Here is a 25,297-nt window from a genome sequence, read left to right on the forward strand (position 1 = left end):
GTAGGATTGACAACTTGGAGATGGAATGAATGTGGCAGTTAAGGGAGAGAGAAATCAAGAATGACCCCCAGATTTCTGGCTAGTAATTTCTGGCAGTGTAATTTGTTCAAATAATTGCAATCATAGCAACATATTTTACACAGTCCATACTATGGGCAGGCATAGTTTCTAAGTGCTTTACGTACACTAATTCACTCATCCTTGTAATAATATTATGATTGGATATTAGTATTTCTCCCATTTTGTAGATGAGAAAACTAAAGAGCAAAGAAATGGGGGAAAACTGGGAGAAGGATAGGTTCTGTACCAATTAGGAAATGAGGAGCTGTTGAAAGTTTCTGAACCGGGGAGAGGTATGAATCAAAGATTTTTCTGGTGGCATCTCTACAAAATCCACCTCTGTCTTCTGTGAGTTGTACCTGGAACCACAGTTTTTAAACACCTCCCCCAATACTCTTATGATTTGCTTAATTTGGGTGGGGCCATACGTGCAGACTTACGATCAGTGCGGTTAGCAATTTGGTGGTGAAATTTGGGGACTAGGTCAAGGCTAGAGATAGATATTTTGGAGTCATATGGGTAGGAAAATGATTGAACCCATGGTATTGCTAAAGGGTTAGTGTAAAGAAAATGTATGAATATAGAACTTAAAAATAAAATGCTTGCTACTTTCTCCCTCAGACACCATCCTATATCTCTTCTCTTTCAGCTATACTTTCTTATGGAGTTATCTGTTTTCATTTCCTTACCTCCCATTTATCTTCACACTTCTTCAGCATGGCTTTTGCCTTCATTATCTCTGCTGATGGTCTCAGCAATGACATCGAAGACCTTAGTGCTGCTAAATCCTTGGACACTTTTCGGCCCTTCCTCCTTTTCTCTCTAGCAACTGTTGTTGTTGACCACTCACTCATACATTTATCCATTCAACAAACTTTGGGGAGGGGGCGGCTAGGCCTCAGAGATATAGTATATAGGTCCTATACTTTCATAGAACTCTAAAAACGTCCTAAATGATTATGACCACCAGCTTTTCCTTCTGCCTCTCTACTTCTCAGTCCCCTTTGCACTTTGGTTTCCCAACTTCTGCCCTCAGGCTCTCATTCTTCACATTCCTCTTCTTCTTTTTTTGGTTAAAGACTTTATTATTACTTAGAGGAGTTTTAGGTGGGAAGCTTTCGTTTTGAGGGGAAGGTACAGAGATATCTAGGTCTTGGTTTCTGAAAGGAACTTACTTTTGTGTAAGCACGCCTGTTACATGCTGGGCGCCTTACCTACTTTAAGCTTCACAAGCTGGAGAGAGTTATATCACTGGATTTATTTCACAAGTAAGACTAAGGTTGAGGAGACGTTAAGTAACTTTCCTAATCACATTCAGGACAGGGATTCGATCTCAGATGGATTCAAACTCAGATCTGAGGCCATGTCAACCTCTTTTCCTTGCACCACTCTCCTCCAGTCCCACTGCCCTTGTATGGTCTTGGGCTGGATCACCATTGTCCACATTCCTGAACTGGCCAGGGAAATTAGCTGGGTTTTTTTGTTTGTGTTGTTTTTAAGAAAACAGGATGTTTCACTAGCCCTATGTGTAAGTTTTTAGAGAACTCCTGTGCGAGGAAACAAATCCAGGGAATGTCAGCTTGTTCAATAGATCCGTTCCGATCGTCAGTGAACTTCCTCGAGGCCCGGACCTCAGGTCACTTCCCGACTGCGCAAAATTTTTCCGTCTCCAAGGCGACCAAGATGCCCGCCTTTCTGGTTCTCCTGCGCGCCGGCGCGCGCGCGCCTGGATGACGTCACACGGCGAGGCCGTCTGACATCACACGGCGAGGCCGTCTGACGTCAGAGTTTCCTGTCCACCATGTTTGTCCCTGGCAAAGTGGGTTTTGCGCAGTGGCTTAGACCTGGAGAAGGAGTCGTGGCGGGCAGGAAACCATTACAGCACTGCTCTCTGGCTGCTGCTGCCACCCCTGCCCTTGCCTCCGGTGAGTTCAGGGCGGGCTAACTTTGGGGTGTGTCCCTCTTTTGGGGAAGGGAGCCACGCTTGGTTGGAGACGGGCGGAGGAGAGCAATCTAGGAGCGTGACCGTTGAAGATGGAGTGAGCCGTCGGGTGTGACCGTTATGAGGAAGAGGGTTGGAGAAAGGGACTCCACCGCTGGAGCGGGGTGAGGGAATCCGCGGGGTGGCAACTGGGAGTTGGGGGGCACTGGGGAAAAGATGTTCGAAGTGGGGGGTTAGGAGGGCCAGAGGCCAGGGGTGTGGCCGGTAGAGACTGGAGGCCGAGGGGAGAACCTTCTTCCCGGTTTGGCGTCGTTCACTGAGAGGCTGGGACGTGTCCAGGTACCAGAAGGGGAAAGGGGTTCCCCCAGAGTTTTGCTCATAGGTGGGCAGACCTCACCCGTCTTCTGTAATTTGAGGTTGAGACGCCTCTCCCTCACCTCGTAATGGAGGAACATATCCCTAGAATCTTGACCACCTGGGGAAAAAAGAGGAATTCCTGACATTGGAGAACGGGAAGAGAAACCTCCAGAATTGACCCGTTGTGAGAGAGGGGGAAGCAGGTGGGAGTAAATCTTAGCCCGGAGTTTTTTCTTTCTGGTCTTAGAAGGAGTGGTCTGGTTTGAGGAAAGACTGTAGATTAAGACAGAGGTAAAGAAACTGGAACTTCCTGTTATTCCATATTCTTTGAATCCAAAGAATTGATTCATGCTCTTTGTTTTCAGAGCACTGAAAACAGTGCCCATTTGCGGGGCAGACTTTTTTCAACTCACCTGGCTGCTTCATTATGAAGCAGTGTGAATAAAGTGTGAATGCTTCATTAAACTTTGACTTTTAAGAAGTGTTTTTTAAATGCCAAACACTGTTATAATCATGTGGTTTAAAAGAGAAAGTAAAGAAAACTCAGTAAGTTTAGAAAAGGAAGAATGACAAAGGAAGTGGTCTCAGTGAGGAACAATTTAAATTATTAATCACCTCCCTGGTATAATTCTGTTGCTTAGCCTCAGGGTACACTTACAGAGTCATAATAGAAAACAGCAGATGAAGGAGATGCAGCTGTACAAGAAAACGTGTAACACATTCCAATGATGACTAAGCGTGGTGGTAAGATGAGAACTGTTTGCAGGTATCTTAGTAGTTTTAAACTCCCAAAGAAGCAGAAAGTATAGTGTGTTCTGCAAATAGCCTCACTGAAAATTGGGTGGTAAAGGTAATACAAAGCTAACATTCTGTGACTTAAGAGACTCAAGAAAGTCCAGTTCTTCCATCTTTTCTTTTTCTTCTTTGACACACCCGTATTTTAAAATATTACGAACCAAGCTGAACAGGGAACGAATCAGGTAGGACGCATTTTCGTTTCTTCCTTCTTTTCTCTCCTTCCAGGCCTAAGTTTTCCAGAGTTTATTTCAGTTAAGAATTGGATGTAAAACTTTTGAGCTTTTTTCTTACCGGATAATATTAACATATTATTTTGTGGTCATTTTTAAATGGAAATTGCAGGTGTGTCTGTTGTAATGAGTTGTCTGCTGTCATTTCTTAGGCAATAAATGATACCTGAAGATGCCATTGTCTTTGCATTATTGAAATATCTGATTAGCACCTCTCACCCTTGTAATGAAAGATTGCTGAGATGACCTTTCTGCTTTATAATTTGGTCAACTGTTCACTTTTTCCCTACTAGCACCAACTGTGTAAAGTCCTACTTTATGCGAAGAGGGGATTTAGTGGCCTCGCCAACTCTAATTTAGCTGCCATTTCCCAGAGAGCCATTTGAAATTAAGACCCTATTAATTTTTTTCTGGCCTTATTCTCTTTACGGGCACCGGAAGGAGGGAGGAATAGTTGAGAAGGGACTTTTACAAGCTATATTTAGTAGAAACTAGGTTATGTTAAATCTAGATGTATAATCCTGTACAGGGAGACCTTTTCTGAAATGCAGTGACATACTCTGGGCTAGGAAAGTTAGAGTGATTGTGCTTTTGACTGTGGCAGCGTTATTATTATTATTTTTTAACAATGTCCTGAGGTCATACCTCAGGTCCTCAGAACAGCCGGTGACTCCTCTAGTTTGATCTGCTAAAAAGGTAGTGTGAATTCCAGCTCCATGATGGCTTGGCTTTGCCCTGGGACTCTCCTGAGGAATAAATTCTCCCCCAGCTCCCAGAAGGAACTTGATTTTTGAGGCTCTTCAGCAAATACTTGACTTATTCTTTGAACTCTATCTTGGCTGCTTTTTCTTTGGCTTCTAAAGCCAAAAAACAGCTTTTTTTTTTTTTTTTTTTTTTTGGTGTACACGGACCTCTCACTGTTGTGGCCTCTCCCGTTGCGGAGCACAGGCTCCGGATGCGCAGGCTCAGTGGCCATGGCTCATGGGCCCAGCCGCTCCGCGGCATGTGGGATCCTCCCGGACCGGGGCACGCACCCATGTCCCCTGCATTGGCAGGCGGACTCTCAGCCACTGCGCCACCAGGGAAGCCCCAGACAACAGTTTTCACCATCTTATGTTTTAGAGAATCTGACCATATTCATCTCTGGTGTGTGATTAAGAGTGTCTCATTAAAACAACAACAACAACAACAAAAAAAAAACAAAAAAACAGTGTCTCATTTAAAAATATATACAGGGACTTCCCTGATGGTGCAGTGGTTAAGAATCCGCCTGCCAATGCAGGGGACATGGGGTTTGATCCCTGGTCTGGGAAGATTCCACATGCCACGGAGCAACTAAGCCCGTGCGCCACAACTACTGGCCCCACGCGTTGCAGCTGTTGAAGCCCACGTGCTCTGGGGCCATGTGCTGCAACTGCTGAGCCTGCATCCTGCAACTAATGAAGCCCGCGCACAGCAACGCAGAGTAGCCCCCGCTCGCCACAACTGGAGAAAGCCCACGTGCAGCAACGAAGACTCAACGCAGCCAAAAAATGCATACATATGCAATTTTTTGAGGTGAAATTCACATAACATAAAATTAACCATTTTAGAGTGAGCAGTTTGGTGGCATTTGGTACATTCACAGTGTTGTGCAACCCCGACTCTTCTCACTTCTTTTTGTCTAGGCTGGTTTATTTTTATTTTGGGGGAGTTTCTTTTGGCTTAAGTCAGGAACTGACATGATAAAATGTTGCTCTGCCAATATGTGTAAGGGATATTTCATTACTGTTGTGTAGGACAGTGCGAGATAAGAGAGTGGTGTGTTTCTCCTTTCTCTTCAAAAGCAGGGGTTCTTAATTTAGGGTCTAAGATCATGTACTTGATTCTCTCCTCTTCCCTGAAATTTTGTGGGCTGGTACATTATTCTCTAGTAAGAACTTAGTGCTCACAATGTAAAAGGACAGAAATCTAGTCCTCGATGATGAAATTTGTTAGGGGAAGTAATGAAATGTGTGGGTCACTAATAAAGGTACGATTTAAGACTAGGTTAATTTAATGTTTAACAGATCATGCTGAAATTTTCTGTTAAAAATTTAATATATGTGAATGTGTATGAGAGCTTTAGAAACAGAACGATTTTGGTGCCCTTTTTCAAAGAAACAGTGAGAAATTCCAAGCAGCTTTTGTCTTTAAATGTTAAGCAAGTTTTAACTTTTGATGATCCCAAAGGATTAGAGTGGTGTAACAACATCCTGGATAGACTATAATGGCCTTGAGCTGTGGCCCTCCTGTCAGGCTCTAGTACTGTAATCATTTCTGTATACTGGTTTTCCTCTTTGTATATATAAGTTCTTAGATGATAACTTCACATTTATTCCAGGTCATTTTTTTTATTAATTAATTAATTAATGGCTGTGTTGGGTCTTCGTTGTTGTGCGTGGGCTTTCTCTAGTTGCGGTGTGTGTGGGCTTCTCATTGCAGTGGCTTCTCTTGTTGCGGAGCACGGGCTCTAGGCTTGTGGGCTTCAGTAGTTGTGGCATGTGGGCTCAGTAGTTGTGGCTCACAGGCTCAGTAGTTGTGGCACACGGGCTTAATTGCTCCGTGGCATGTGGAATCTTCCTGGACCAGGGCTCAAACCCACATCCCCTGCATTGGCAGGCGGATCCTTAACCACTGCACCACCAGGGAAGTCCCTCTTCCAGGTCTTTTATGTGAAGGACTCCTTTCTTCAGTTCGCCTACTTCACATTTAGTTTACACTGTGAATGGATTAAGTGATGAAATGGATTAAAAGATTATAATTCTTTGAATTTTAGCTAGAAAAGACATTGTGAAAATACTGCATAAGACAAGCCTCTGTTACAGGCTCACTTTAAGTTATAACAAATAGTGTCAAATCAGAAATTTCTGTATTCTATAATGATTTGTGTGAGTTCTAGCTCACTTCTTTTAACAAGGTAAATTCAGTGAAATTCTTGTACAACCTAAAAGCACTATTGTATAAGGATCAGTACTATAAACATTAAGTAGCTCCTTGGAAAGATAACAGATGAGTCTAATTTCCCTTAAATAGTCCAAGTAGTACATTTTAGAGAACAAACTAGAGCCAACCTTTTTTCATTATTTTATGATTTTCTGGCTTTTTTCCTTAATTGCATTGATTTGTTGAGGGCTTAGGTCTTTTTTCTCAGATCCATAATTACCATTGTTTGTGGAGGTATTATTGCTCAAGTTTGCCAAATATATTATCATTCATGTTGTTTTGACCAGAAAATAATGAGTAGGTGCCAGGGCATCTGTCCAAAATTTGGTGATAAGTATTATTAATGATGGTGGTCAGTAAGAAGATAATCATTTTTTAACAATTTATTTATTTGGTTGTGTCGGGTCTTAGTTGTGGCAGGCAGGCTCCTTAGTTGAGGCTTGCTGGCTCCTTAGTTGTGTCATGCGAACTCTTAGTTGCGGCACGCATGTGGGATCTAGTCGTACCAGGGATCGAACCTGGGCCACCTGCTTTGGGAGCGCAGAGTCTTAACCACTGTGCCACCAGGGAAATCCCAGAAGATACTCATTTTTGAGTGCAGCAGGAATATTATTAAAAGAAAGTTTTAATGTATTTAAAGAAGTCAAGTACATTGGACAAAATCTTAAGAGTTTCTCAAATCAGAAAACATTGTCTCATTATTTGGGGAGAAGTGTGATCAGTCCATGCTGTTTTCATTTTACCAATGGAGACTTATGTCAACTGGATTAATTCTGGAAATAGGAACAGAAAAGTTAAATTGAAGCTGGGATCCATGTTCTTTTAAGTTTTAACACCAGTTCTGATCCTCTTTAGCACTCAGTGTGACTGAACAAATATCTCAGTTTTTTGCATTGTTTTTAACTGTAAACTGATATTTTTTGTTTTGGGAAATACTCGGGGGAATTGTAGGTTGTTGGAAATATGAAAACCATAATTTAAAAAAAAATCCATGCATAACACCTCTCTAGATGTTTGCCTCTAGGTGTTTGTCATGAAAGAGTATTGTCCTACTAATCTAGGCTTTTCTTTTTTTTCTGAAAGAAATTCCTTTTATTGACAGTTGCATGTAATGGTGAAGAGGTTGATAAAATTTTTTTCTCTTTTCAGTTTTACTCTGTTTCAGAATATATGTCTTAGAGTGACTCCGTCTTGAGGCAGGGAAGTAAATCAGATTTGCTTTAACGGAAAGTAATGGGGAGATCTTTTGAAACAAACTTTTCTTTATTTTAAATATTGGAGTGACTAACTGAAGATGTATTTGTAAAAAGATGTAGCTTTAGGTCTTGGAGGCTCTGAGGAGATAATTGTGGATAAAATTATAAAACTATGATAGGTTCAGATTATCACTCTATTCCATTAGGCCTTTGGATTTTGTTCCAATTAGCTTTTGAGGCAAGGATTACATTCTTAATTATCCTTGCATCCCTTTGGATCACCAGTGATGGTGGTAAGGATGAAGATACTTTCTGAATGCAGAAATTCTTGTATATAAATGATCTTAAAATTAGTTGAATGCCTTGCTGGACGTAAATAACTTGGTTAAAGGAATTCTCTTCTCTTGCTGTAGGTGCACATTAAAGATCCACAACCATGACTGACTCCAAGTACTTCACAACCAATAAAAAAGGTAAGTATGAGAACCTGATCACAGCCTTTTTTGAAGATTCTTCAAAAGTTGTGGTGTAAGATTGTTCCAGGTAGAATGCTCCTGACCTCTTCAGACATGTATGTCTTGGACCATCTCATTGGGGATATCCTACAGAAAAGTGTATTGAGTAAATTATTAAAGTATGGGTTTTTAAAGATACGGCTGTGGTGCACATCATTTTGACTTGAAGGTTTTAGTGAAAGGAAGAGATCCAAGATTGATCCATTGAAGATTGATAGATCTGAGGAGGGTAAAAGGAAGAAGCACATTTATTTTCTCTTTTTGAAAAAAATTGAGTGTAATTGGTTTACAATGTTGTGTTCATTTCTGGTGCACAGCAAAGTGATTCAGGTGTGTGTGTGTGTGTGTGTGTGTGTGTGTGTTACATATATATATTCTTTTTCAGATTCTTTCCCATTATAGGTTATTACAAGATATTGAATATAGTTCCCTGTGCTATACAGTAGGACCTTGTCGTTTGTTTAATATATACTAGTTTGTATCTGCTAATCCCAAGGTCCTGATTTATCCCTTCCTCCCCTCCTGTTTGGTAACCATAAGTTTATTTTCTCTGTCTGTGAGTGTTTCTGTTTTGTAAATAAGTCCATTTGTATCATTTTTTAGATTCCACGTATAAGTGATACCATATATTTGTCTTTCTTTGTCTGACTTACTTCACTTAGTATGGTAATCTCTGGGTCCATCCATGTTCCTGAAAATGGCAGTATTTCATTCTTTTTTATGGCTGAATAATACTCCATAGTATATATAAACCATATCTTCTTTATCCATTCATCTGTGGATGGACACTTAGGTTGCTTCCATGTCCTGACTATTGTAAATAGTGCTGCCGTGAACGTTGGGGTGCATGTATCTTTTCGAATTAGAATTTTCTCTGGATATATACCCAAGAGTGGGTTTGTTGGATCATATGGTAACTCTAGTTTTTTAAGGAACCTCCATACTGTTTTCCATAGTGGTTGCACCAAATTCTTTTATTTTTTACTTGGAAATAAACATTTTATTACAAGGAGTACTACTAAAGCAATACAGCAATAAAAAGTAAAAATGAAAGTTCCCTTCCTCCCTATTCCTGTTCCTGATGGAAACTCGGTATGTATCCTCAGTCTTTTCTATGCATGTATTAATACATATGATTTTTAAAATTTTTAACAAAAAATGATTATGCATGGAAATTTGATATTTTCTTATCCTTCCACACATGATGATTTCATACCATCATTTCTGAATTATGGCTGTGAAAAGGCATAATCTCAGTGTAATCATGAGGGAACACCCATGACAGCTGAGGGTGTTCTATAAAATGACTGGCCTGTACTTTTTTAAAACGTCATTATCATGAAAGACAAAGGCTGCCCAGCTGTTTCAAATTAAAGGAGACTAAAGAGACATGACAGTAAATGTAATGCATAATCCTGCATTGGATCATGGCCCAAGGAGGATGGGGGTAAAATTACTATAAAAGACTTTATCAAGATCTTTGAATAAGGTTTATAGATTAGATAATGACAATATATCACTGTTAGACTTCCTGATTTTCATCATTGTATTATAGCTATGTAACATAATTCCTTGTTCTTAGAAGTTATACACTGACATATTTAGAGCTAAAGAGACATGATGTCTACAGTTTACTTATTCAGTGAATCAGAAAAAAATGTATAAATATATTAAAAGTATGATAAAGCAAATGTGGCATAATGTTAGCAGATGGGGAATTTTGCAACTTTTCTTTAAGATTAAAATGATTTCAAAAGAAAAAGAAAATGGGAGGGCACACATAGTGGCCTGGAGCACCAGAAAATTTTCTAGAAAGCACAAGCATATTTCTGTCGTTTGGAGTTATTTAAGGGTAAACTTCTATTATAATACAGAAAACACCATAGAGAGTTGCTTAATTACATTAGCTACTAGTCCATGGCTTTCAGCCTTGCCTGCACATTGGAATTGCCCAGTGAAGTAAAAGACAATAGGTGATGTCCAGTCCTACCCCTGCAGATATCCTGATTTCTTTGGTGTGGGATATGGCCTAGACGTGGGTTTTTTTTAAAAAGCTCCCCAGAATTTTCTGATGTGTAGCCGAGATTGAGAACTGTTGCTAGCTGCTAGCAATGCTTGGTAGATTTGATTCAGGGGAACAGGAGGGGGGAAGATAAGAATTTAATAAAGCTGTAGTATGTATGAGATACCTTGCCTCCGTGCTCCTCCTTGGCTCCACCCAACTTCTTGCTGTTTTTACTGCTTATAGCGTACAAAAGCATTTAGCCCCTTGTCATTCATTTTCAGCTTTTTTTCTTATTCTCTTATCATTCTGAAATGTATTTATTTCTTCTGTTAACATTTTGTGTGCTTTGATGACCAGGATGTTTCTATAATAACACAAAAAGATGTAATTTTAAAACTCACCTGATTTTTCAAACCTTCACTTATAATGGGTCCTGGTAACCTTTTTTTAATTCAGGGATTTTTATAAAGGTTTGAGACTTACAGATGAATCATGGCTGGGTAAAGACCACATTTTAAAAAATGGATAGACTGTGTTCCTTTTACTTCCTGTAACACCCACCAGAACTGCCACTGGAGCATATTCTTTACGTTTATGCTGTTGGAGTTGGAATAATTTCAGTTATATCCTGTTTTGATTCTTCAGCTCCTGCTGCTATTCACAATTCAGATTTTCTGAAACCGTGCTGCTTGTCCTTTACTGTTTTCAGAAGTAACTGATGGGAACCCTAAGAGCTGGATTTGGCAGCAGAGGACTTGGAGAAGAGGAGAGTGACTCTTTAAAGGGCCCAGCTTTTCTGTCTGTGCTATTTTTGCAGCTGTCAAATAAAAGGGTGATTTTTGTAACAGTTTGTTTGCTTTGTTAACGATGGATTTTGATGTAACAGGCTTTTTTAGTGCTCAACTTCTGTGCTTGCCAGTTCATCCTTCCCATTTAGAGGCTTCAGCAGATCACCTAGTTTGCTGCCCCCACTATTTCTATACTGGTGAACGAGGTTAAAGTGAACATCAAGAACAGTCGTAAAGGTGGAAGAAAATGAGGCAATTCTGTGGATTGAAAGTTGACGTGACAATAGTCAACTTATTTTTCATGGTCTTATAGTATATTTTCTTCTTTCTTTTAAAACCAGTTGAGGGCTGTTAACCTTTTTTCTTATTTCAGCTCCAGCTTTCTGAAGATAGGTGAGCCTGGGCCTTAAAATAGTGGTGACAGTCCTGGCATTTCACGGTGCAGGGCCTGAGCAGTCAGTCATTTAAGATTATACCTTTAGAAATGACTCTGGTTTGTACCATTCTTGAAGCTTCAGGATTATTATTTCTGTTCTTAGATTGATTGAACAGGATAGGGCCTTAAAGCCCATTATCATCTTAAAGTACTAATTAGAGCAGTGATTCTCAACCCTGATTATACATTAGAATCACTTGAGGAAACTTTAAAAAATATGAACGGAGGAGTTCTACTCCTTGACATTCTGATTTATTTGGTCCAGAGTGGAGCCTGAGCATTGGCATTTCTAGATACTTCCCGGGTAATAGTGTGTAGCCAACGTTGAGAAACACTGGATTAAAGAGTCGGGAGAAACAGTTCTAAGGCCAGCTCTGTCACTCGCTCACTTAGTGACCTTTGAGCCTCAGTTGTTGAGTTGAGAGTAGGTGAATGAGGAGTCTCTTCTGGTTTGAAAACATTGATTTGTGAACCTGTTTGCTGCCTGCATTTATTTTTTTCCCAGGACTTTGAAATTCTGACGGGAGATCATCCCTCAGATGCTGTTCTCTCCCCATCCTAGTAAGATATCATGAGATATCTTTCCTTTTTCCCACTTCTGTGCTTCCTGAGATCTGGCTTACACCTTCCTCTCTGGCGATAACCCCAAAATAGCATCCTTATCAATGGGTTGGTTAATATTCTAGGGATTTGAACTGTACCTATCCTATAATTTTTAAATAATCTTATTTCAGTTGCAGCCCTGCCACTGGTCATCTGTTGTGTTACTTGCTATATAGTACAGTGTTCTGCTCTAGTTCTCTGATCCTGTGACCTCACCCGTTTGTTGTCTTTTAGGAGAAATCTTTGAATTAAAGGCTGAACTCAACAATGAAAAGAAAGAAAAGAGGAAGGAGGCTGTGAAGAAAGTGATTGCTGCTATGACTGTGGGGAAAGATGTTAGGTAAGGGTAATCTCTTCTGCTTTGCTCATTTTAGACTCTTACTCTATGGCTTTTACTGCTTTTTTGGTTTTTTTTTTTGTTTTTTTTTTAAGCAGAGGTCTTCTTAGAAGCCCACATGATTTAAATTTATTTATTTATTTATTTATGGCTGTGTTGGGTCTTCCTTTCTGTGTGAGGGCTTTCTCTAGTTATGGCATGCGGGGGCCACTCTTCACCGCGGTGCGCGGGCCTCTCACTCTCGCGGCCTCTCTTGTTGAGGAGCACAGGCTCCAGACGCGCAGGCTCAGTAGCAGTAGTTGTGACGCATGGGCCCAGTTGCTCCGCGACATGTGGGATCTTCCCAGACCAGGGCTCGAACCCATGTCCCCTGCCTTGGCAGGCAGATTCTCAACCACTGCGCCACCAGGGAAGCCCTACTGCTTTTTATTTAAAGCTATTACAGTCAGAACGTATAAGAATGAGTTTGTCCCACTGGAAACATCAGGAAGTGTAGTTGCTTTTATATTAACTCTGTGACTAAGTTTTTTTTGTTTTTTTTTTTCTTGAGTGAAACGAGCTTGATTTCACTTGCATACAGATCTAGCATAAAACCTCCTGAGAGCTGACAGAGTTACAAATCTGTTGCTGAGGTAGTTTTAGAAGATGATAAAAATACACTGAGAAGCAGAAGCCCATGTGTACTTTAATTGGCTCAAGCCAGTGCCCTCAACTTTACAACTCTGCGTTTAATTGCTGAATTCAAGATGAAAATCAGTGGTAACAAAATCCAAAGGGTCTTTTTTGTTTTTCCTCCCTTTTTTCCTGTAATTTAGGAAGGCCATTGGAAATAAATAAGGATTGTCTGCAGGCCCCTGAGGATTCCCGAGATCCTTTCCATGAAATCCATGAAGTCAAAGCTATTCTTGTAATAATACTTAGGTGTTAGTTACCCTTTTCACTGTGTTGACATTTGCATGGCTGGTGCCTTAGTGTGAATTAAGGCAGTGGTGCCAAACTGTTAAAAGTAGTCATTGTATTCTTCACCATCATGTGCTTGCAGGAAAAAAGGGCAGTTTCACTTAGGACTGTCCTGCATGAAGCACTAAAAATTTATTTCAGTAAACCTTGAACTTTGAGTTCAGGTCTTTTTAATATTCTGTGTGATGAAATAGGAATTAGGCATAAAGTACTTCTACTGCATAGCAAAGTGTGACGGTTGACTTGAAAAAAAGCCCTTGCACAATTGTTTGACTTGGGAACACCATTTCTTTGTGGAAGAAAGGTTGACAGACAGAACTATAGTTAATCAGACTTCGGTATTTGGGAGACATTTTATAAAAAATGAACAAAGTGAACCTGTCACTTCAAGGGAAAAAATTTGACAGTAGATAAATTTCGACTTTAAAGTAAAAATTAGAGTGTTGGAAAACTTGTATCTCCCATCGTGAGCTTGATAGCTTCCCAATACTTAGAGATTTTTCTGATGAGATTGGTGGTGAAATTAATGACTGTGATTATTTGCTGCTGTATAATGAAATATGCCACCATAGAGAAGATCTGCATAACTCATTGAACCAGTATTTTCCAAATGACCAGTGCATACATCACAAAATTATGCATGGGTAAAATATCCATTCAAAATAAGTGATAAATGAATGGATTTTAATGCAACCAAGTACAGAAAGTTTATTGATATGGTTTCAGATTCCATATTGTACCTAACTTTTAAGAAACTACCATTTGTGGACTAAAAACAAAAAGAAAAACAACCATTTGTCTAGCTTTAATGTATCAAAGAAGAACATCCAGTTATATGAAAAAGCTATTAAAATACTCCTCCATTTTCCAATTTATATACGTGTATGCAAACGGATTTTCTTCTTACACTTCAGCTAAACAACATTCTACAACAGGTTGAATGCAGGAGCATGTGTGAGAATCCAGCTGTTTTTGTTTAAAGTAGACATTAAAGAGATTGGCAAAAATTAAAACAATGTCATCTTAATTTAAGAAAATAAGTAAAATAAGTAGATTTTTACTTTAAAATATTTATGTTAATATGAAATGCATTGATTTTCCTTTTATTAGTTGGGTCAAATGCTGCTGATAAGAAATGGATGAGTGCAAGAATGCCAAGTAAATTGCAGCATCTAGTGGTGGATGTAAGGTGTAGTAACTCAAACATCTGAGAAGGTCCTAAGGCTAATGATGACCTTCCTAATGTCATTAAGAAAAGGGAAGTTTAAATTTAAGTGCATTCTGTGTCAGGCACAGGGACAGATGCTTTTACTTACAATGTTTTTTATAGTCCTCATGTCTTCTGAACTAGAGGTTATTCTGAATTAGAAGTTATTCCATGTTAGAGATCAAGCAGTGTATACTTGGAGAGGCTGAAGAATAATCCCGAAGTCATACAGCTAGTGGTAATGTAGCCAGGATTCTAACCTAGGGTCTGAGTCCCAATACCTGTTACTGGTCACTTCCTTCATGGGTGTATATATACAATAGAATCTAAATGTGTACATGGCACACACGTTTAGAACTGTTTCATTTTCTGAAAATTTTGAACAAAGGTCCTAATTATCTGAGAACTGTTTTAATAAGGAAGCTAATCAAATAAGTTCCCACTGGTCAGGGATGGAAGAATATGTGCATTAAAAAGCATAACAACTGTCGTGCTTTGAACTGCAAAGAATTGATATGAAAAATTATGGTTAATTTTTTTGTGTGACGTAGTGATTTTTTTAAAAAGTTTGTAAAGATACACACTAAAATATTATATATGAAATGTATGTGCAGGATTTGTTTAGAAATTGTTTAGAGCAACTAGATGGGGTAGGGACTGGGGGAAGGCAAGTGGGTTGAGGTTGTGTATGAAACAAGATCGGGTATGTATCAATATTTGTTTGCAGCTGGGTGATGGATACATGGGTTCATTAAACTGCTGTCTCTAATCTGAAAATTTTCATAGTAAAAAGTTTTTTAAAAATCTATTTTTAGACATCTTCTTGGGACCATTATTATAAATTCTTTAGTAATTCATTTCTGTGGTAAGTATTATCACTAGTGGACATTTGTGCTCACATCGAATCACTTTTTAAATTCAGGCTGTTTCTTTGTGTTCTGTCCAACAGCCTGGCACCAACATCTGTTCGCTTTTCCTTCCTCTTTTCTCAGCTGTCTCTTTCCAGATGTAGTGAATTGTATGCAGACTGACAACCTGGAACTAAAGAAGCTCGTGTATCTCTACTTGATGAACTATGCCAAGAGTCAGCAGGACATGGCCATCATGGCTGTCAACAGCTTTGTGAAGGTAACTTTTTCCCAGGGACTCGAGAACAGTCTCTTCTACCTCAGAAAACCTTTTCAGAAGTGTCTCTTGATACGGTTAGTGTCTGCATTGCAAATAAGCAACCTCTGTTCCAAAAGAGGGCCTCTAGAGAAGTATTGGCCATTGAGTAGGAATATTCATGATTTAAGCATTCTGTATGCCAGAGTTTGTCTTCCAGTTCAGACCATATGGTGAGCCTTCTGTCAGCTGGGCTTGGTGCATCCTTGCCAGGTGGGAGAAGAAAGCCAAGTGAAACCTCACTGTTTTATCTTCCAAGGCTGACAAATGTTGGGCATATCATTGTAGTGTCAGTAACCTGGGGTTTTACCTATTTTATCTTTGTAGAAATTATGCTTATGGTTCAGACGTAGTGGAAACTACAGGAGCTGCCTTTTAATTTTGTTTTATTGAATAGGTCTTACAGTAGTTGATTAACTTTTTTGTTATTGTGGAAATTTTCAAACATATTCAGGTTGAGGGAATAGTATAATAAATTCCTAAATATCTACCTTGTAGTTTCAGTAGTTACCAACCTATGGCCAGTTTTGTTTAATTTAACTCTCCATACATGCTTTCCTGACCCCCACCTTCTCTCCTACTGGATGATTTTAAAGCAAATCCCAAACATCTTAAGAATGAAAAACTCATTTAATCAGCTGATCATTAAAGAACGTCCTTAATATTATTGGATATCCAGTCAGAATTCTCCTGTCATTAGATTTGATGAACACAGTAATAAGGTTGTTCTTATTAGGATTTTTGTTTTTTGTTTTGTTTACTTCCTTTTCCTCTGCCTGGAATTTAGTCTACATTAAAAGCAAAAATCAGACAGCATTTCTAAAATTAGCTTCTATTAAGTTGTTTTGGAAAATAAACATGCTTTCTTCCTTCTCATGGAATTTTTGTTCTTTTTCTGTGTTTAGCTACAAGGTACAGGATCATTGTAACATTACATTCTTTCTGTCTGGTGATTCATAGATGGATGATATCATTGGAAAGAATTTAGTTTACATTTTTTGGAAGTTAGCATGTGCATAGGTTTATAATGTTTAAAGAAATTTTTTAATATAGGGCAATTTAAGGGGTGTTCCTTCTTGGTAAGTGTTCTATTTGTACTGTATTTGGAGGCACTTGCTAGGAAAGGAGAATGTATGTTAATCAGGATTTCAGAGGGCCCTCTCTGCTGCTTCGTGCAAGGAACTTATGTTGGGCACAAACCAGCTTCTAGATTCTCCTTTGCTTTCTTGGCTGTAGGCCCCAGATATCCAGCCCTCTTTTCTCCCTGCTTAATATTTGTGGAGTGGGACATATCTTTCCATTTCCTGATTTGTTGTTGTTGTTTTTGCGGTACGCGGGCCTCTCATCGCTGTGGCCTCTCCTGTTGCGGAGCACAGGCTCCGGACGTGCAGGCTCAGCGGCCATGGCTCACGGGCCCAGCCGCTCCGCGGCATGTGGGATCTTCCCGGACCGGGGCACGAACCCGTGTCCCCTGCATCGGCAGGCGGACTCTCAACCACTGCGCCACCAGGGAAGCCCAATGTTTTTACTTTTTATTAAAAATTTTTTTAAAGTCTTTTTCCTTATAGGCTATTATAAAATATTGAGTATAGTTCTCTGTGCTATACAGTAGGTCCTTGTTGGTTCTCTCTCTTATATATAGTAGTGTATATATGTTAACTTTAGTTAAAACTGACTCTCCGTGAAATACTATTTGAAAGAGAAAAGATAGTTTGAAGTAAAAAAATTCCCACTGTTAAGTCCTAGGTTAACCTCCCTGAGTCTGTTTCCTCTTCTGTAGAGTGAGAGGTACCAACTTAGAGAGTCGTTAGGAGTATTAATTGAGCTCTTGCATAAAAAGCATCTGTGAAAGTGCCTGGCTTATGAGAGTTCATGAAGTGATGGCTGCTGCTGCCATGGTTATGAAGTAGACATTAGGCAAAGGTTAACATTATTGCTACAATATTAATTTAAAGGGTTCTGACCCCTTTGATAGCTATACAGGTTCATATGGTAAAATCTTTCTGAGGGAATGAAAGCTAAACTTATTTCCAGACACAGATTTATTAGTCCATTATTTTGAAAGTAAACGTATTCAGAATGAGGAAGCACTTTGGCACGAGAGGAAAATAGCTCCTATGATTTCTTCACAAATAATCAGAGTTTTGAAAATTCTGTCTCACTAAATTGATATTTGCAAGAAAGATACACTTTTGGGTGATAGTGATAATTCTCTAGCTTTTGCCCATGCATTAGGATTTTCCCTCCTTACTGCAGTTCTCCTTTTCTCTCTTAGAGGCATTTTGAGGTATTCCAACTTCAGTTAATGTTTACACCAGAATCTGCCACTCCAGAGACTCTCTTGACAGCCCCACCACATCTACTTTCCTTTTTGTTTGTGAGCTCAGGTCTCCTAAATCCTTTGGCTCAGCGCCTTAGCCCCTTTGATCTTGTCTTCTAAGCCTTCTGAGTTCTACCATGTCTCTGAGAACTGCCCCTGGGAATGCCCTTCTTCCATTGCTCTGTCCTGTCTGCCAAAGCACAGACTACTGAATTAGTTAAAAAAACAAAACAAAAAAAACCCCAGAAACATATTTTGGTTTGTTGAGGGTTTTTCTGCACAAGCAGCATGCTCTCAGAACTCGGCCCTGTATGGCCTTTAGCAACGGCTCTAGTTAAACTGCCAGCTTCTTTTAATATGAACTTATTTTGGAAAGCTGTTTTATGAAAAGTAACATTTTTTTTCTCAGAAAAAGTATGTATTTTAACCATGTGCTAGCCAGCATGTAGAAGCCACGTGAGATTATGTGACAGTGGTTCTCAACTGGGGGCGATTTTGCTTCCTGGGAGACAGCTGGCATTGTCAGGAAACACTTTTGCTTGTCACAACTGATGGGAAGGTTGCTACTGGCATCTCGTAGGTAGAGTTCAAGGATACTTTAAACATCCTGCAGTGCACAGGGAGCCCCCTACAACAACATGAAGGACTAATTTGTTTTAAAAACTGAAGTAATGCCTGACATATAGTAAGTGCTTAATAAATGACAGCTATTGAGAAACAGATCTAACGTGACGTACTTACTGATTATTGTAATTTCTGTTTAGGCTTTAGAAGGTTTGTGGTGGTTTGCTGTCAGTCTGAGATGATAAATGCTGAAAAACTGAAGTCTCTCTAGATCACTTTGTAAATTTGAGAAGGATTTTTGTCAGAATATGTTTGTTGTCCTCGTGGGCAACGTTAAATCATCTCTTAATGACCTCATTTAATTTAGTACTTTAATTATATGAATTCTGTTATCCCTAAACATATATCAATAAATAGAAGAAGAGTTATAAAATTAAAATATTATACAGAAGCAAAATTAGAAATGCGTGATGCTCTTCATGCCCAGCGTCCATAAAGGAGTACCAGAGCTGGTAGAATTTTAGGCATGTGTGAGAGTGTCAGTATGTGGTAAGCACTGGGTAAGAATGATGTAGGAGGTAACATGTTCACTCAGTCTGTGTCTGGATGCCCCAAGTAAGTAATGTTGTATTTGGTACTAGAAGATGAGTTGCTGGTAATTTCTGCAGGATCAGAGTGTTGAGTAAGTGGAATCATTGGAGGCTGCTCTGTTATAAGGGCAAGTGCCCATCTCAGTGCTTTTCGGTTTTTAAATTCTTGCAGAGGAAGGAAACAATTTTTGTTTTCCCTTATGATAAACTTTGTGGAGATCTTTTTATGTGTATTCTCACCTTAGGAATTTTAATCATCAGTTTTCATTTTATCAGTTATTACTAACTTAGGTTTTTTTTTTTTAAATCTCATTTTGGGGGCAGGTTTTTAGATTTAGAGAAAAGTTGCAAAGACCATACAGAAAGTTTTCATATACCTATCTTCACACAGTTTTACTTAATGTTAACATCTTACATAACCATGGTACCTTTGTCAAAACTAAGAAATTGGCGTTGGTACATCACTATAAACTGAAGTACAGACTTTTTTTCACCTGTTTCAACACAAATATCCTTTTGCTATTCCAGGATTCAATCCAGCATACCAAATTGCATTTAATCACTTCCTTTTATAAAGAGTTGACTCACTCTTTATGAAAGTATCTCAAAAACAGAAAAGTGCTTTGTAACTGTGAACTTTCTTTTTTTTTTTCGCTCCAGTACTAACACATGAGGGTTAAAACTCAGGCTCTGCAACCAACCAGACTTGGATTTGTATCCTGGTCTGCCATTCTTAGCTTGGTGGTCTCCCTAAACATCTCAGTATCCTCGTCTACAAAATGGAGATTATAAACAGTGCCTCTATCATTGGAACGTTGTGAAAAATAAAAGAGGGCTTGCAAAGCACTTAATAGTGAACCTGGTATAGAGTAAGCCCTTAATAACAACAAAAGTTTCTTTATTGTATAGTGATCGTAGTGCTGGTTATTAATGATTTTAGAAGGGTTAATATTTCAACGGCGAATTCATTTTTTAAAGGTATTTAATTCTTTTTTTAAATAAAGCTGTTTTTATTATTTTTTATAATTTTATTTATTTATTTTTCACTGTGTTGTGTCTTCGTTGCTGTGTGCGGGCTTTCTCTAGTTGCAGTGATCAGGGGCTACTCTTCCTTGCGGTGTGCGGGTTTCTCATTGCATTGGCTTCTCTTGTTGCAGAGCACGGGCTCTGGTCTCACAGGTTTCAGTAGTTATGGCACGCAGGCTCTAGAGCGTAGGCTCAGTAGTTGTGTCACACAGGCTTAGTTGCTCCGCGGCATGTGGGACCTTCCCGGACCAGGGGTCAAACCCGTGTCCCCTGCATTGGCAGGCGAATTCTTAACCGCTGTGTCACCAGGGAAGTCCCAGAGATATTTAATTCTTTTGTATACATTATTTAAAGCCAGACATTACTTTTTAGGGTGATTCTGAGGGCAGCTTATCTACAAATGAAGTAAATCTATTTACAGTATTACTTAACACATCATTGCAGGATTACTTTTAAAAGATAATTGTTCAAGGATATGCCTAAAGCAGTTTTCGTAGGCAGCTTCCTGAAAACTGGATCTGTTGTACATAGTAATTCAGTAGTGTACCGAAAGATCATGGCTTATTCATTTCTTAGTGTCCCTTTTAAAATGACCTCAAGGCTCTAATTTGGCAGGGGATTACTTACTCTCAAAAGGGAGATAATGGTGTAATAATAAATTTTTTGTTTTGTTCATTTTGCAGCATGCTTTTGTGTGATTTTAGGGCTGGTGGGCCAAGTAACTCTTGGCTTCTTAGGAGTGCCTTTTGTCCATTTGTAGATATTTATTTGTAGTGTTTTAGCTTTGTGAATATTCGCATTTCATCAAAACACATCTTAAGCTACTTATGTAAGCCCCTTAACTAAGTAATGAGTTTTATTGAGTCTAATTTTTAAATCTTACTTGTTACCAGATATTCAGACTCTCTTGCTGTTAACGGTATGTGTTGACTCCACTAGGTAGATGTGTTCACTTAGCTTCCTCATTCTGGGAAAGAAGATGGGGAAAAAAACGGAACATTGCAGAATGTCATATGTAGTCAGCATATTATTAGTTGGCAGTCTGGACAGTGTCTTGGATTAAAGCATGACTGTAAAATTAACTGGTACCGTATAGTCATTGTATTCTTTTTTTTTTAACAATGCATTTTAAAATTTTTATTTATATATTTATATTGGCTGCGTTAGGTCTTCGTTGCTGCACGCAGGCTCTCTCTAGTTGCGGCGAGCGGGGGCTACTCTGTTGCAGTGCGTGGGCTTCTCATTGCAGTGGCTTCTCTTTTTTTTTTTATTAATTAATTTATTTTTGCTGTGTTGGGTCTTTGTTTCTGTGCGAGGACTTTTTCTAGTTGTGGCAAGTGGGGGCCACTCTTCATCGTGGTGCGCGGGCCTCTCACCATTGTGGCCTCTCCTGTTGCAGAGCACAAGCTCCAGACGTGCAGGCTCAGTAGTTGTGGTTCACGGGCCCAGTTGCCCCGCGGCATGTGGGATCCTCCCAGACCAGGGCTCGAACCCGTGTCCCCTGCATTAGCAGGCAGACTCCCAACCACTGCGCCACCAGGGAAGCCCGCGGTGGCTTCTCTTGTTGCAGATCATGGGCTCTAGGCACGGGGGCTTCAGCAGTTGTGGCATGTGGGCTCAGTAGTTGCGGTGCGTGGGCTTCAGTAGTTGCAGCACATGGGCTCAATAGTTGTGGCTCGAGGGCTCTAGAGCACATGCTCAGTAGTTGTGGCGCATGGGCTTAGTTGCTCCGCGGCATGTGGGGTCTTCCTGGACCAGGGATCAAACCCGTGTCCCCTGCATTGGCAGGCGGATTCTTAACCACTGCGCCACCAGGGAAGTCCAGTCATTTTGTTCTTAAGGAGATGATAATGACTGAAACATGCTTAGAATAAATGCCCTGTGCTTTAACGTGTTATTTGAGGCAACTCCATAAAGAAGAAAGTGAGATTGTGAACTGTTGCTGATTTTCAAGAGGATAAAAGTATGCAAATCACCTTTATTTTCCATTATAATAGTTTTGATCAGTTATTCTACTGCGTTCAATTTATTCAAGTCTTCAGGGGCAGCAGCCAAAAGGATTGTAAATTGAGCGGGAAAATTGAAGTGTTTGTTCAGAGTGTTTGACCTTGAAGGTCATTGCTAGAAATGAAAGTCTTCTAAATATAGTTAATAGGAGGAAGTCACTATATTGGGAAGTGCTATCTTTCTTGGTTTCTGAGGCTATGAAAGTGAGTGAAATTAGATCATTCAAAGGGACAGGTAAATGTGTGAGAGATTTCTCCTAAAGGAGCTTCTGTCTGTGATACTCCACTCTCAATGTATATCTGGATTTCCTTCTAGAGTTCTTTTTTTACAGGATCATTTTTATTTTAATCATACCCACCACTCCAGCTTGCTCCTTAAAAAAAAAAAAAAAAAAAAAATGAGGTCTGGGACTTCCCTGGTGGTCCAGTGGTTAAGACTCCACTTGCAGGGAAGAAGATCCCGCAAGCCGCAGGGCACAGCCAAAAAATAAAAATAAAAAAAGTAATGTCAAATTTATGTCCTCAGAATTGCTGCATATGAGACAGGGGTAGCTTATAAATCAGATTTTGTAGCTGGATAGTAAATCTTGCCTCTTTGAAGTGCTGCTAGGAGGTGATTATCTCTGAAATATATAAAGTAGGAGAATACATTTTTCTCCTTGTATAAATCTGCCTGGAAATAATGTTTTGGTTATATTATTCTCCCCAGCTCTGATTTTTCTTTCCCTTTCCCCCACTTGATGTTCACAGCTCTTGGAACTTCTATAAATGCAGGCGGCAGAGTGATTAGTACTCAGACACTAGAATCAGATACAGGCCTTGAGTTTGTTTCTTTTTTTCTTTTTTTTTTTTTTTGTGGTACGCGGGCCTCTCGCTATTGTGGCCTCTCCCGTTGCGGTCCTGTTGCGGAGCACAGGCTCCGGACGTGCAGGCCCAGCGGCCATGGCTCACTGGCCCAGCCGCTCCACGGCATGGGCACGAACCCGTGTCCCCTGCATCGGCAGGCGGACTCCCAACCACTGCACCACCAGGGAAGCCCCAGGCCTTGAGTTTGTATTCAAGCATTTTACCTTTCCAGCTTTGTTGGCTAAGCAGGTCACTGAATTTCTCTAATCCTATTTATAAATTCATTTTTAAAGCCTATTTCCTTATCTGTAATAGGTGGATTTTGATAGCAACTACCTTAGAGTTGCTGGGAAGGTAAATGGCATAGTAAGTGTTCAGTAAGTTTTAGCTATTATTGTCTTTTATCTCTTTGTCCAATTCTATTAGGTATAGTATAAAGTAAGTCAAAACACAAATTGCTTACGTTAAAAAAAAATTCAGCAGACTCCAAGGGTCCACAACAAACTGTCAAATTGAAGGGAAGTCTGCAGTTAAGGCAGAGAAAAATTTGTCTAGTATTGAGTGTGATTTTACACACAAACGTGCACGCATACTTCTGTATGTATATGTTTGTGTTTAATATCTGTATCTGTAAAGTATACATATTATATTAGGTCTACAGGGGGTAGGGGTGGGATGGGGAGGAGGAATGTTTCATTGCAGTCTTCCAAAGAACAGAATTTACCATAATTGGGAGGCAAGATGAATTAAAAAAAAAATTTCTTTTGATGCTATGGGATATGTTCCTTTGTAGCCTAGATGCCAGCTCTTTGTAAATCAACCAATGTGCTGAGAAAACTCACTTAAACCCTATTTATAAATCCATTTTTAAAGCAAAACTTCCTTTAGAAACCCCTTTCTTTCTTGGGAACTCCAGTTTTTCTGAGATTATAATTAAAAGGCCATTGTTCTTTTCATGGCAGTGTTTCCTAAAAGAACTGCCAGTTTTCTAGGGGGGAAAATGTTATGCATGTTAGTCTTAGTTCACATTCAAAGTGATGGTACAAGAGAAAGAGACATAACCTTTGTTTTAATACACTAGTAAACCAGGGCAGTTACTGCAAGAGTCAGATTTTTTCTTTTGATAATGAATTATTGTTTGGAGAAGGCTCTCTGGGAAGAGGAAGTAAATCATGTTTCAATCCATTATTTTTAAAGTTTATTTTTACAAACAGATAATATATGTACTACATTCTATACAAAATTCCAAAGAAACACAGAGACAGGTGAGTTGTCCTGTATACCCCAGCTACCCAGCTGCTGTCTTGAAGTCAGTCTTTGCCTGCTTGAGATTCGATGCTCATTTTAAATTTCCATTAGAGTGAGAGAAGCATGGCTTACTGACCAGGAGAACTCTAAGCGGCTCTTTATGGGCCCACCTCAGTATATATCTGAAAACTTAGCAGTATGAAAGTGAAGATTAGGAGATGAAAGCGGAAAGGTAGAATAGAAGGAATTTTAGAGGAATAGCAGTAGAGTTTTGTTATTGAGGGTGTATCTCCTCTGGTCAGTCATTGGTGCAGTGACCATTTGGCAGTGATCTTTTTTCCCCATGCAGACTTTTCTGAACATAATCATATAATCTGATCTCTCTGGATCTTTTAATTAGATTTACTTTTCCCTGTTTCTTTTCTTGTTTTCATGTGATAATTGAAAATTGCCTGTTTTACCACCAGAACATATACTTCATTAGCTGCATTATATACGTGGTTTAATTTCCAGTTACCTGTGATGTTAGCAGAGGAGTTCTAATTGTTCATTCTGTTCAACATTTCCTGTTAACAGACCTCATATTTAGTTTTTTTTAACATTAAAAAAATTTGACTGGCAGAAATGGTAAGTTGTGACAGGACATTTGTTTTGGACGAACTGGTAACCAAGAGTGGGCATGTGTTGGCAGCAAGAGAGGAAAACAGGCTTTTGTTCTTCCAGTGTGGCATTTTGATCCTTTATCCTGTAATCCAGTGTATTAAGTGTATTATACAGGGGAAACACAGTACCTTTTCCTTGCATGTAAAGCACTGAGATGATGGAGATTATTGTTTCAATTTTCATGCTTTTTAATTTTTACTAAAGGCCATGCTTGATGGTGTGGTTGGCAAACAAAAATTAAGTCAGGAAAGAACCTCATGCATGCTATCATGTGATAGGTGAACTAGATAATCCTTCTCGATTTGTCTTAATAACAATAAAATATTATATCCATAATCATACTTACCAAGTGAACCTTTGATTTTTTTTCATCTTGGAATTTTTTGTCCTGATCACTAAGTTATAACTGAAAGTGATTCCATTTGTGGCATCATTATCTTAGTTAATGGATACTGTCATGAATGTATTATTT

The 25,297-nt window shown here is 39.3% G+C and overlaps 1 protein-coding gene across 1 annotated transcript in view; it reads left to right on the plus strand.

The window, feature by feature from the left end:
- Positions 1 to 1,802: 1,802 nt before the first annotated feature.
- Positions 1,803 to 25,297, plus strand: part of LOC117309397 (AP-2 complex subunit beta-like) — a 74,861-nt gene continuing 51,366 nt past the window's right edge. The window contains 4 exon segments of the mRNA XM_033846802.2: positions 1,803 to 1,985; positions 7,961 to 8,020; positions 12,129 to 12,234; positions 15,391 to 15,526. Of these exon segments, the coding sequence (XP_033702693.1) occupies positions 7,984 to 8,020; positions 12,129 to 12,234; positions 15,391 to 15,526 (279 nt within the window). The 5' untranslated portion in view covers positions 1,803 to 1,985; positions 7,961 to 7,983.

This window comes from Tursiops truncatus, chromosome 20 (assembly GCF_011762595.2).
Source record: "Tursiops truncatus isolate mTurTru1 chromosome 20, mTurTru1.mat.Y, whole genome shotgun sequence".
Classification (NCBI taxonomy): domain Eukaryota; kingdom Metazoa; phylum Chordata; class Mammalia; order Artiodactyla; family Delphinidae; genus Tursiops; species Tursiops truncatus.